This window comes from Budorcas taxicolor, chromosome 11 (genome assembly GCF_023091745.1).
Source record: "Budorcas taxicolor isolate Tak-1 chromosome 11, Takin1.1, whole genome shotgun sequence".
Classification (NCBI taxonomy): Eukaryota; Metazoa; Chordata; class Mammalia; order Artiodactyla; family Bovidae; genus Budorcas; species Budorcas taxicolor.
In genome coordinates this window covers 55,233,793-55,248,165 of record NC_068920.1, presented here as the reverse complement: position 1 = coordinate 55,248,165, position 14,373 = coordinate 55,233,793, and the positions used below count along the sequence as shown (strand labels likewise).

General features: G+C 36.0%; 1 protein-coding gene across 1 annotated transcript in view; it reads left to right on the top strand.

Moving 5' to 3' along the window:
* COL21A1 (collagen type XXI alpha 1 chain) overlaps nt 1–14,373 on the top strand; it is a 169,406-nt gene that overhangs the window by 85,303 nt on the left and 69,730 nt on the right. Inside the window, exons 12-15 of the mRNA XM_052648985.1 lie at nt 7,428–7,481; nt 7,942–7,993; nt 8,584–8,639; nt 8,829–8,882. Coding sequence (XP_052504945.1) covers nt 7,428–7,481; nt 7,942–7,993; nt 8,584–8,639; nt 8,829–8,882 — 216 coding nt within the window. The remainder of the gene's footprint in view (nt 1–7,427; nt 7,482–7,941; nt 7,994–8,583; nt 8,640–8,828; nt 8,883–14,373) is intronic.

The following is a 14,373-nucleotide window of genomic DNA, read 5'->3' as shown; positions in this document are numbered from 1 at the left end:
GTTGATCATCTGGAAGTTCATGGTTCATGTACTGTTGAAGCCTGGCTTGGAGAATTTTGAGCATTACTTTGCTAGTGTGTGAGATGAGTGCAATTGTGTCGTAGTTTGAGCATTCTTTGGCATTGCCTTTCTATGGGACTGGAATGTAAACTGACATTTTCCACTCCTGTGGCCACTGCTGAGCTTTCCAAATTTTCTGGCATATTGAGTGTGGCACTTTCAAAGCATCATCTCTTAGGATTTGAAATCACTCACCTGGAATTCTATCACCTCCCCTAGCTTTGTTCATAGTGATGCTTCCTAAGGTCCACTTGACTTCACACTCCATGATGTCTGGCTCTAGGTGAGTGATCACAGCATTGTGGTTATCTGAATCATGAAGATCTTTTTTGTACAGTTCTTCTGTGTATTCTTGCCCCCTCTTCTTCATATCTTCTGCTTCTGTTAAGTCCATACCATTTCTGTCCTTTATTGAGCCCATCTTTGCATGAAATGTTCTCTTGGTATCTCTAATTTTCTTGAAGAGCTCTCTAGTCTTTCCCATTCTATTGTTTTCCTCTGTTTCTTTGCATTGATCACTGAGGAATGCTTTCTTATCTCTCCTTGCTATTCTTTGGAACTCTGCATTCAAATGGGTATATCTTTCCTTTTCTCCTTTGTCTTTTTCTTCTCTTCTTTTCTCAGCTATTTGTAAGGCCTCCTCAGACAACCATTTTGCCTTTTTGAATTTTTTTCTTGGGGATGATCTTGATCCCTGCCTCCTGTACAATGTCATGAACCTCCATCCATAGTTCTTCAGGCACTCTATCAGATCTAATCCCTTGAATCTATTTGTCACTTCTACTGTATAATCATGGAAATAATGTTACTTCTCTGCAATTTGATTTTCATTCATATGCAATTTTTTCCTTCTGGACTCTGCATCTTTTTTAAGAATGATTTTTATATGCATGTAAAAATTCTATGAAAATAAATTTCCTGAATTATATTATGTGTTTTAATTTGTTTTTTAGAATTTTAGTCATACAGAAATTTAAAATATGTATATATATTATATATGTATATGTACATATATGTAAAGTTTTACTTCTTTTCTCCTATATTTGTATCTATATAGAAAGATTCAGCATTCTAACATTTTGAATATAATTACTCATGATTTAATTTTAAAAATTTCTATTATTTTATATTTTAATCTTAAAATTTTTGGTATTTGGAGTAAAGTTAGATGAGTATTCATATTTTTACCTTTATTTTTCTAAAAGAATAGCCAATTGCTGCAACAGTATTTATGAAATTTCACTTTTTTCTCCATTTATGTTAAAAACCATCACTGTTCCTAAATTTCCATTTTCATTTGGGTCCAGTGTTTTTGGCTTTCCACTCTGTTCCACTTATCTGTCTACATCTTCTCCATGGCCAAATTGTTTAATTATTGTCACTTCATAATGTGATTTAATATTGGCAGGCCTAGTACTTCTTCATTACTCTTTATGATCAAAATTTTCCTGGCTATTCTTACATGCGTATTTTTCCAGATAAAGTCCTGTATCTTTTTTTTTCAATTTTTTTAGAGGTTTCTATTTCTATTTTAATGAGGATTCCTTTGAATTTATGGATTAATTTTACAGGCACTAACATCACTTCAATATTGAGTTTTCCTATTCAGGACTGTGACTTACCTTTTTTTTTCATTTCAATCTTAAAACTCAATGGAATAATATAATTTTATTTTGTGTTGGTTCTCAACATTACCTAAATTTATATGTAGGAATTTTTGTCTCTTTTGGTTCTGTTATAAGTGGAACATTTTCTTTAATATATTTTTATTTTGGTGATTGCTTATACATATAAAAGCTGTTTTGTATGTTAATTTTTAGAACAGCAGTTAACTGATTTATCAGTTATTTCAAGGTAATAGGTATATTGGCAAATAGAGATATAATCATAAATAAATATATTTTTTACTCTTCTTTCCAAGTTTTACCTCTTTTATTTTTATATTTTGTCTTAATTTATGGGATGGTAAAAACTGATAGAAAAACATTAAAAGCAGTGGCAATACAGGGCAACTTTGTTTAAAAGTTTTGCACAGTCATGGTCTCTTTTAGTCCAGATTTATGATTCTTTTGGTAGAATAATTCTCTCAACAGCAAATATTTATCAGCAAATATTTATTTGTAATTTTGTAGTGTTGATTTGTGATTCCAGCCTGCAGCATCATCCACAGTTTTATCTTAGTCATGGCCCTTTATGCATTCATTGGTTAGTTACTAATAAGTAGAGTTTCTTTTTATTAAACCATCATGTCCAGCTTGAGAGAATGTTTTGAAGCAACTTTTAGTAATTTAGAGAATTTGAGAATAGTTTTTCATGTTCATGGGGTTCTCAAGGCAAGAATACTGAATTGGTTTGGCATTCTTTTCTCCAGCGGACCACATTTTGTCAGAACTCTCCACCATGACCCGTCCATCTTAGGTGTCCCTACATGGCTTGGTTCATAGTTTCGTTGAGTTAGACAAGGCTGTGGTCCGTGTGATCAGAGTGGTTAGTTTCCTGTGATTGTGGTTTTCAGTCTGTCTGCCCTCTGATAGAGAAGGATAAGAGGCTTATGGAAGCTTCCTGATGGGAGAGAGACTGAGGGGAAAATTAGGTCTTGTTCTGATGGGCAGGGCCATGTTCAGTAAATCTTAAATCCAATTTTCTGTTGATGGGCACATCTGTGTTCCCTCCCTGTTATTTACAAACTATGGTGGAGGTAATGAAGATAATGGTGACCTCCTTCAAAAGGTCCCACGAATGATGCACTGCTACACTCAGTGCCCCCAGCCCTGCAGCAGGCCACTGCCAACCCACACCTCTGCCAGAGACTCCTGGACACTCACGGGCAAGTCTGGGTCAGTCTCCAGTGGGGTCACTGCTCATTTCTCCTGGGTCCTGGTGTGCACAAAGCTGGGCAAAGGCTACTAGAGTTTTGCCAAGAGAACACACTGGTCATAGCAAACACCCTCTTCCAACAACAAAAGAGAAGACTATACATGAACATCACCAGATGGTCAACACCAAAATCAGATTGATTATATTCTTTGCAGCTCTATATTCTTTGAAGAGGCTCTATACAGTCAGCAAAAACAAGACTGGGAGCTGACTGTGGCACAGACCATGAACTCCTTATTGCCAAATTCAGACTTAAATTGAAGAAAGAAGGGAAAACCATTAGACCATTCAGGTATGACCTAAATCAAATCCCTTACGATCATACAGTGGAAGTGACAAATAGAGTCAAGGGATTAGATTTGACAGGCAGAGTGCCTGAAGAACTATAGACAGATTTGTGACATTGTACAGGAGGCAGGGATCACGACTATCCCCAAGAAAAAGAAAAGCAAAAAGGCAAAATGGCTGTCTGAGGAGGTCTTACAAATAGCTGTGGATAGAAGAGAAGCTAGAGATAAAGGAGAAAAGGAAGGATATACCCATTTGAATGCAGAGTTCCAAAGAATAGCAAGGAGAGATAAGAAAGCCTTCCTCAGTGATCAACACAAAGAAACAGAGGAAAACAATAGAATGGGAAAGACTAGAGATCACTTAAAGAAAATTAGAGATACCAAGGGAACATTTCATGCAAAGATGGACTCAATAAAGGACAGAAATGGTATGGACCCAACAGAAGCAGATGATATTAAGAAGAGGTGGCAAGAATACACAGAAGAACTGTACAAAAAAGATCTTCATGACCCAGATAATCACGATGGTGTGATCACTCACCTAGAGCCAGACATCCTGGAGTGTGAAGTCAAGTGGGCCTTAGGAAGCATCACTACGAACAAAGCTAGGGGAGGTGATGGAATTCCAGGTGAGTGATTTCAAATCCTAAAGGATGATGCTTTGAAAGTGCCACACTCAATATGCCAGCAAATTTGGAAAACTCAGCAGTGGCCACAGGACTGGAAAAGGTCAATTTTCATTCCAATCCCAAAGAAAGGCAATGCCAAAGAATGCTCAAACTACGACACAATTGCACTCATCTCACACACTAGCAAAGTAATGCTCAAAATTCTCCAAGCCAGGCTTCAACAGTCTGTGAACTGTGAACTTCCAGATGTTCAAGCTGGATTTAGAAAAGGTAGAGGAACCAGAGATCAAATTGCCAGTATCCATTGGATCAAACGAAAAAGCAAGAGAGTTCCAGAAAAGCATCTATTTCTGCTTTACTGACTATGCCAAAGCCTTTGACTGTGCAGACCACAACAAACTGGAAAATTCTTCAAGAGATAGAAATACCAGATCACCTGACCTGCCTCCTGAGAAATCTGTATGCAGGTCAAGAAGCAACAGTTAGAACTGGACATGGAACAAGACTGGTTCCAAATAGGGAAAGGAGTACTTCAAGGATGTTTATTGTCACCTTCTTATTTAACTTATATGCAGAATACATCATGAGAAATACTGGGCTGGATGAAGGACAAGCTGGAGTCAAGATTGCTGTGAGGAATATCAATAACCTCAGATATGCAGATGATACCACCCTTATGGCAGAAAATGAAGAAGAACTGAAGAACCTCTTGATGAAAATGAAAGAGGAGAGTGAAAAAGTTGGCTTCAAGCTCAACATTCAGAAAGCTAAGTTCATTGCACCTGGTCCCATCACTTCATGGCAAATACAATGGGAAACATTGGAAACATTGGCAGACTTTTTTTGGGAGGGGGCTCCAAAATCACTGCAGATGGTGACTGCAGCCATGAAATTAAAAGATGCTCGCTCCTTAGAAGGAAAGTTACGACCAACATAGACAGCATATTAAAAAGCAGAGACATTACTTTGCTAACAAAGGTCCATCTTGTCAAAGCTGCAGGTTTTCCAGTAGTCATGTATGGATGTGAGAGTTGGACTGTGAAGAAAGTTGAGCACTGAAGAATTGACGTTTTTGAACTGTGGTGTTGGAGAAGACTCTTGAGAGTCCCTTGGACTGCAAGGAGATCGAACCAGTCCATCGTAAAGGAAATCAGTCCTGAATATTCATTGGAAGGGCTGGTGCTGAAGCTGAAACTCCAGTACTTTGGCCACCTGATGTGAAGAACTGATTCATTGAAAAACTCTGATGCTGGGAAACATTGAAGGCAGGAGGAGAAAGGGATAGGAGAGGATGAAATGGTTGGATGACATCACCGACTCAACGGACATGAGTTTGCGTAAGCTCCAGGAATTGGCAGTGGACAGGGAGGCCTGGTGTGCTGTAGTCCATGGGGTCTCAAAGAGTTGGACACAAATCAGCAACTGTACTGAACTGAACTGACTGCACTGAGAATGGTTTTTAGGGACACACTCTTGAGTTGTACCTTCCCAGAGGCTGTGTTTTGACTGAACTTCTTTTAAAGGCCTTCTCCAATTTCATTATTTGCCTATTAGAGATGGGGGTTAAAAGGTGTATTCTCCCCATCCCAGTATTTTTAGACTTGGTCTATTCTTTTAATTGCAACTTGCAAACTGGCTGATTCTTTTCTGAACTGATTTCTTTTATAGTTACCTTTTCAAATGTAGCCAATACCAATTGATTCATGATACTGTCATTCTTTTATTTATTTATTTTTTGTTCTTTAGCTAAGTTCTTTGGATGCATTCTTTGCCTTTACAATTTATTACAAGCAAAGTTTTCACCAAATATTCACTGCATTACATGAATCATTGTATTTCCAACCTCCAGAAATTATTTTTCACTGGCCAGTACCTAGCCTCAGAGCCACCACCATATTTATTTTTTTAAATATTATTATTTGGCAGCTTCTTTTTGCTAGTAGATAAATTTTTATATTAATCAGGCTACACTGATTACTTAGGCTAACCTTTCCTGCAGTAACTGATGACTCAACTGCTCAATGGCAAACACAGCAGCATTTGTCTTTCACATTATAGAACCATTGTAGGTAGACACTGGCTTACTTTTACAACTTCTTTGCTGCCTATTACTTTTAAGCCTTGGACACTCCTTGGCTGAGTGTATTGGGTCTGACTTGCACTGTCTTGTGTTTAGTATTTTGTAGATATTGCCTTAGTAGTCTCCAAACATTTTACTCTTTCTCTGCCCCCCCCCGCCTTCATTGCTGGATATTAATATGGATGCTGTGCCTTTTAATTTTATTAAAAATCTTGCTTATCACATGAGGGTAGTTTTGTTCAGATTTCATGTTTTCTTGGTTCTAGTGTGGGTTAATTTTCCTGGTCTTCTTACTTCCTCTGAGGTTGGTTTATCTTATCTCCAGGAAAATATCACCAGTTTGAAGATGGTGTCTTCTATAAGTAGTCAGAGAACGGAATTCTTAGGTGAAACTAGGTTCATCCTTAAAGTGAGTTCAGTTTACCCTTCTTTTTGTACTTTTATTAAGTACTGATTACTCAGCTAAATTCCATCTTATCAAGAGTGTATCTTTGTCTACCTGACCTTCAACTCTTGTCTCAATTCAGACAGGTAGTTCTCTCACCTTTAACTTTATGCTCGAAACTGAAAAGTGGGGTAGTAGGTAACCATGTGATTTGGTGACTTGGAATTTAGGGTAGAAAGAGTTGCCTTTCAAGGGTTCTATGCCTTGAATAACTGTAAACTCTTTAAAATGTGTGAAGAAACAACCTTCATTAAAATTGAGATTTTTAAGAATTACATCTATCATAGATAACTGGTCACATCCTCTTCTCTCTCTGCCAGACAGCTAAGGAAATCATAAATTTTTTGTATGCAGTGTCTTAATTTGCCTAAATAAATGTGAATTAACCTAAATCTTGCTGAGTGAGCCATTGGGCTTCTCTTGAAACTGTGTCTTGACAATTAAGATTTTTGAACCTAAGACAACAGCACTAAGTCTCACAGAAATAAGTATGAAAATTAAGTCCACCGAATATCACACTGTTGTGATTTTCTCCATCTCTCCTCTTCTGGAGATCATGTAGATCCTTCCCTCTTCAGAGACACATGTGGATAGACACCTACCATGAACAATTTACTGAGATCAACAATAGGAGAAAAATCCTCCACAGAATCCCAGACTTTCATCTCAAGTCTATCTGCACTGAGCTGGGACCTCAGAGGACGGCCCTCTCAGCAGAGTGTTAGCCCTCGGCCATTTCCATTAACTCCTAGGTCTTGCCACATAAGAGCCTAAGTGTTTTTAGAATGGATGACTGCTCTCTAAGGGTGGGGTAAGAACTATTGATGAGATTCCCCTGGCCTCTCATATTCTCCTTCTCTGATCATAAATGAAACTCTGCTAAAAGAGGATTAGTCTTTTATAGGGACAGGGTTTAAGTGCAGATGTATATTTAACTGTTTGCAGATTTGTTTCCAATAGATTTTGTCAAGAATGAGGTGGAAGAGTATATATTGATATTTTTAGGCTGAAATGTGTTTTCTTTAATTAATTTGTTTTATTTTTAGGGTGACCGTGGACTTCCTGGTTTTCCTGGGCTTCATGGAATACCAGGATCAAAGGTTGAAGAAATCTGTTCTTTATAAAATTAAGCAATGTTTCACTTTACTTCAAATTGAAAGCACCCTATGTTATAAATGTGCTATCAATAAGTGCTCATATATTAAATGACTAGGTTAAGATTAATACATAGTTTACATAAAGCTTTTACAAATTTCCTTTAAAATTTTCAGCCATAAATCTTATAGTATTTAAAAATTGATGAGTAACTGATTATATAGAAATTCTCTTAATCTTTATAAAGCCCTATTAGAGTAACAAATGCCCTCACTTTTCCTTGCTTTTGCTTTATAAAGCCTGGGATAGAAAACTTTTGTAAATAAACTTTAAATAATTTTATTTCTATTTTGTTTTGATGTTAGCATATTAAACTCCATTGTGTATAATTGGTGTTTTTCTTTAATCTATAAGAGAAATACTAAATACTTCTCTAAAATTCAGGATTTATATTTTGTCTTTTAGGGTGAAATGGGCCCCAAAGGAGAAAAAGGATCACCTGGATTTTATGGCAAAAAGGGAAGTTTAGATCCCAAAACAGAGTTTCATATTGAACTTTTAATATAATGGAAATAGAAAATTGAAATTTCAGTCCCAGTCCACTCTTCTGGCAATTAGCTTTTTCACCTTTCTCTGTGGGGTTTATTCAGAACAACGAAATAATGGAAAAATGACTATTCACTGTTATACTTGATTTTCTATAAGAATACTTTGTGTTATTGACCCTTCTGAACTTAACAAAATATTTATAGATAGAGATTACTTGGAAGTAGTAGCTGTTTAACAGTGTGTCCTTTGAGAATCTTATTTTTTCTCATTAAAGGGAGATTATGTTCTCTCTATATTTAAGATGCACATTTCTTTTTAATTCTGCATAGATGTGGTTTCTGTGTTTAGATGCTTTTAATAATTTTTCATCCACCTTATTCTCAATGTCATATTGTGTCCTGGTAAAATAATGCTTTGCCAAAAGCTGCAGGGCCGATACAAGCTGTGGTTCCACAAATTCTATCAGTCCATGAGGAAATTATCTTTCTTTCCTATTTAAGTTTGACTTGGAATTTAAAAACCTTCTTGTAAGGATTGTTTTTGTTTGTTTTTAAAAACAGGGCGCAAAAGGTGAAAAGGGAAGTGCTGGCTTTCCTGGCCTTCCTGGACGTGCTGTGAGTTTGACAGAAAATTTTCTTAAGTATTTTACATTAAATAAAATTTATCCTGTACTGTCTTCTTTTAAAAAAAGAAACAAAACCAATACAATATTGTAAAGTAATTAACCTCCAATTAAAATAAATAAATTAAAAAAAGAAACATTAGTGCAAAAATATATTAAAATACTTGTACTTATTTTTCAGGGAGAACCTGGAAGACATGGAAAGGATGGATTAATGGGTAGCCCTGGTTACAAGGTATTTACCAAAAAAGATTTCTGTAACTAGTGAGTGATTATGAGAAAAATGTACAGATACTAGACTTTTGTTTACATATGACATTGGTATAAAATGAATGAACTAAAAGTTGTAATTTAAAGATCATAATCAATTTATTTTGAATATATCATGAATTCTTATGTGTTGGAAATAAAATCCCAGGATATTAGAAGCTTCTTCAATGAGCCATTCAGATAGGTTTGTTTAGTGGATCTGAGTCACAGGTACTTAGCTGTGTTTTCCAAGGGATTTGACTTTTTTTTCAGAGAGTAGGGGAATGAATCCTCAACCCTAACAATTTTAACCTTAATCCTGATAACTTGTGTGATACGAATATGTGAGAATTAGAGTAAGAAGAATGGGAACATGCCAATGACTCATCAATCCTGAAAAAACTCAAAGGCACATGCTCCTATGATGATGGGTGAACACCATCTTATTCTACATAAATAAGTTTTTCTGGGTCAATTATCAAACAGAAACAGTCTTTCTATAGTGTGACCTATTAAATAAAAGGACATCAGGGACGTATATATATTCAAGTCAATATATCTGGAATAAGCCAACAGTCCACGTCATTATTCTGCTGTGTGTTTGTTTTGATCCCTAGGAGAGAATTTGTGTAAATCCATCAGCCAGCAAGACCACTTGGTCAAGCATTAGATTAGAGATGTCATCACGTTTCCTAATGGTCACAACTTTGAAGGCCTCACTTGCTCAATAATTCAGTTCAGATTTTCTTGATCTATAGGTGTTTTCTTTTCCTTTGGAAACACTGTCCATTTTTTCACTTAAATTTATGGAAGTTCTCCAAATGTCAAGTGAGTCCTTAAAGATTACAGATAGTGCTTCCTGAATGTACAGTACGGGGCTCTGTTTTCAAGAGTTCAATCATGTATTATTAATTATATTTGACTAGTTTTGTGTTTTATTTCCTATTTGTTATTGATTAAGCAAGTATTTATTTATACTTTGTAGGTACTAGACATACAGAAGAGAACAAAACTCTCATGGGTTTTATAATCTAGTCTTTTGATGTTTTTAGAGAACACAGATTCTTATAATACAACTTGGAGAGTTTGCACATAAGTATGTACAGTGTACCCTCACCACAATTGACGGTATAAACATATCTGTCACCTCCAAAAATTTCCTTCCTTCCCTTTTATTGTTGTTTATTATTTTTTGTAATATGAGCACAATATAAGATCTACCCTCATAGCAAATTTTAAAGTTTACAAAGCAGTATTGTTATCTGTAGGCCCTAAGCTGTATTGTACAGTAGATTTCTAGGACTTATTCATTTTGCATAATTGAATCTTTGTATTCTTTGACCAATACTTCCTTGTTTCCCTTTCCCCAGCCCCTGACAAAAACCATTCTATTCTCTGCTTCTGTGAATTTGACCATTTTAGGTTCCTCATGAAAGTAACACCGTGTAATGGTTATCATTTTACATATGGCTTATTTCACTAGTGTATGTCCTCCAGGTTATCCGTGTTGTTGAAAATGGAAAGATTTATTTCCTTTTTAGGTTGAAAAATATTCCCCTGTGTATGTGTGTGTGTGTGTGTGTGTTTATCTATATCACACTTTAAAGTCATTCATCTGTCGATGGACATTAAGTTTCTTCCATGTCTTGGCTATTGTGAATAATGCTGCAGTCAACCCAGTAGTTTGGATATCTCTTCAAGGTTTTCATTCTTTTTGTTATATATGCAGAAGTGATATTGCTGGATAATATACAGTTTTATTAATTTTTTGAGGAACCTCCACATTTTTTTCTATAGTGGGTGTACCAATTTACATCCCTATAATAGTGTACAAGGGTTCCAGTTTTTCCAAATTCTTGCCAGCACTTTTGTGTGTGTGTGTGTGTGTGTGTGTGTGTGTGTATTTATAATAACGCCAACTAATAAGAGGTGATATCTCATTGTAGTTTTGATTTGCATTTTCTTGATGATTAGTGATGCTGAGTACCTTTTCATTTACTTGTTGGTCATTTGTGTGTCTTCTTGGAGAAGTGATTACTCAGTTCCTTTGCTTGTTTTTAAATTGGTTATGATTTTTTTTCTATTGAGTTGTAGGAGTTTCTTATATATTTTTTATATTAACTCTTTATCAGATATGTGACTTGCAAATATTTTCTTCCATTCCATAGTATGCCTTTTCTTTTCATCTTGTTGATGATTTCCTTTGTTGTGCAGAAGCTTTTAAGTCTGATAAAATCCCAGTTCTCTACTTTTGCTTTTGTCATCTGTGCTTTTGGTTATATGAATATTAGGATTGTTTTTGCTGTTTATATATAAAAATGCCATTAGGGTTTTGGTAGGGATTGCATTGAATGTATAGATCATTTGGGGTTGAATAAACATTTTAACAATATAAAGTATTCCAATCCGTGAGCTAGGAAAGCTTTTTCATTTATTAATTAATGTCTTTAATTTCTTTCATCAATATTTTATCATTTTCAGCATTCAAGTCTGTCACTTCCTTGGCTTAGATTATTCCTAAGCATTTTATGATTTTTGATGCAATTTTAGGATTCTTTTCTTAATTTTCTTTGTAGATGGTTCATTGTTATTGTATAACATTCACTTATTTCTATATGTTGATTTTGTATGCTGCAACTTTATTGCATTTGTTAGTTTTAGCATTATTTTATGTAGTCTTTAGTGTTTTCCTTATGCAAGATCATATTATCTACAAACAGAGAGTTTTACTTTTTCCTTTCCAATTTAGATATTTTTTAATTTCTTTTTCTTGCATTACTGCTCTGACTAGTACTGTCAGTACTATGTTGAATAGAAGTGGTAGATGTGGGCATCCTTGCCTTGTTCTTGATCTTAGGGGAAAAATCTTCACCTCTTTACCATTGAATATGATATTATCTGTGGGCTTTTCATACATCTATGGTCTTTATTGTGTTGAGGTAAGTTTCTTGTAATTTGTTGAGAATTTTTGTCATAAAATGGTGTTGAACTTCATCAAATGCTTTTTCTGCAGTTATTGAGATGATCATGTGATTTTTATCTTCATTCTATCAATGTGGTATATCCATACTGAACCATCTTTGCATTCCAGAGATAAGTCCCACTTAATCATGATGTATGATCCTTCTGATGCACTGTTGAACTCAGTTTCCTAATATTTGTTGAGATTTTTTGCATGCATGATCATGAAGGATATTGGTGTGACCTTCCAATGCACTGTTGAATTCAGTTTGCTAATATTTGTTGAGACTTTTTGCATGCATGATCATGAAGGATATTGGTCTGTAGTTTTCTTTTCTTGTAGTGTTTTCTTGGGCTTTATTTGATACTGGTCTAATAAGTTTGGAAGTGTTCTGTCTTCTTTTTCTTGGAAGGCTGTAAGGTGGATTGGTATTAATTCTTCTTTAAGTATTTTGAAAATTTATCTGTGAAGTCATCTGTTCCTGGGACTTTCTTTATTGGAAGGCTTTTGATTGCTTATATCAGCTCAGTTCAGTTCAGTTGCTCAGTCATGTCCAACTCTTCACAACCCCATGAATCACAGCACGCCAGGCCTCCCTGTCCATCACCAACTCCCGGAGTTCACTCAGACTCACGTCCGTCGAGTCAGTGATGCCATCCAGCCATCTCATCCTCTGTTGTCCCCTTCTCCTCCGGCCCCCAATTCCTCCCAGTATCAGAGTCTTTTCCAATGAGTCAACTCTTCTTTATATAGTCTTCTTTATTTGTCATTGGTCTATTCAGGCTTTCTGTTTATTCAGTCTTGGTAGATTGTAGGAATTTCTCTTTTTTTCTAGTTTGTCCATATAATTATTCATAAGAGTTTGACCCTTTAAAAAATTTATTTTGAGTCAATTGTAACTTTTCCCTTTTTATTTCTGATTTTGAGTCTTGGCTATTATTATTTTTTTCTTAATTAGTCTCATAAGGAGTTATTCTTTTTATTTAAAAAAAAATCCAAACTCTAGCTTTGTCTTTTTAAAAAAATTACTATTGTTTTCCTATTCTCTGCTTCATTTATTTTTCTTCTAATTAATTATTTCCTTCCTTCTGCTAGGCTTCCCTGTTATCTCAGTTGGTAAAGAATTCACCTGCAATGCAGGAGACCCTAGCTCAGTTCCTGGGTTGGGAAGATCCCCTGGAGAAGGGAACAGATACCACTCCAGTGTTCTGGCCTGGAGAATTCCATGGACTGTATAGTCCACGGGGTCACAAAGAGTCAGACACAACTGAGCAACTTTCACTTTCACTTTCCTTCTGCTAACTTGGGCTAAGTTTGTTCTTTTTCTACTTCCTTGCCCTTTCTGATATTAATCTAGGTGATACATTCACATGTATATACCCACAATTGTAAACTTCAGTTTACTCTTTTTAACAGCTTATTGATGAATAAGTCACATATCATACATTTACTCATTTGATGTATAAAATCAATGGTTTCTAGTATATCTACGGAGAAGTCAATGGCACCCCACTCCAGTACTCTTGCCTGGAGAATCCCATGGATGGAGGAGCCTGGTGGGCTGCAGTCCATGGGGTTGCTAGGAGTCAGACACGACTGAATGACTTCACTTTCACTTTTCACTTTCATGCATTGGAGAAGGAAATGGCAACCCACTCCAGTGTTCTTGCCTGGAGAATCCCAGGGACAGTGGAGCCTGGTGGGCTGCTGTCTGTGGGGTCACACAGAGTTGGTCACAACTGAAGCAACTTAGCAGTAGCAGCAGTATATCTACAAAGTTACTCAATCAACACTACAGTTTAATTTTAGAACATTTTCATCACCTCAAAAAGAAACCCACTGGCAATCACTCTGACTCTACACATGGACATCACCATCTGGTAGTGTACTGACATCACCGTAGTCAGTACTGAAATCAGATTATCTTCTTTACAGTTGAAGATGGAGAAGCTCTATACAGTCAGCAAAAATAAGACCTGGAGCTGGCTGTGGCTCACATCATCAGCTCCCAATTGCAAAATTCAGGCTCAAATTGAAAACCAATGGCTTAGGGAAAACCACTAAGCCATTCAGGTATGACCTAAATCAAATCCCTTATGATTATACAGTGAAGGTAACAAATAGATTCAAGGGACTAGATCTGTTAGACAGAGTGCCTGAAGAATTATGGACAGAGGTTCATAACATTGTATAGGAGGTGGTGACCAAAATCATCTCTAAGAAAAAGAAATGCAAGAAGGCAAAGTGGTTGTCTGAGAAGGCTTTACAAATAGCTGAGAGAAGAAGAGAAGTGAAAGGCAAAGGAGAAAGGGAAAGATATACTTAACTGAATGCAGAGTTCCAGAGAATAGCAAGTTTTAGTAGAGGTGAGAAAGCCTTCTCAAGGGAACAATGCAATTAAAGAAGAAAAAAATAGAATGAGAAAGACTAGAGATCTTTTTAAGAAACTTGGAGATACCGAGGGAACATTTCATGCAAATATGGGATCAATAAAGGACAGAAATGGTAGGGACCT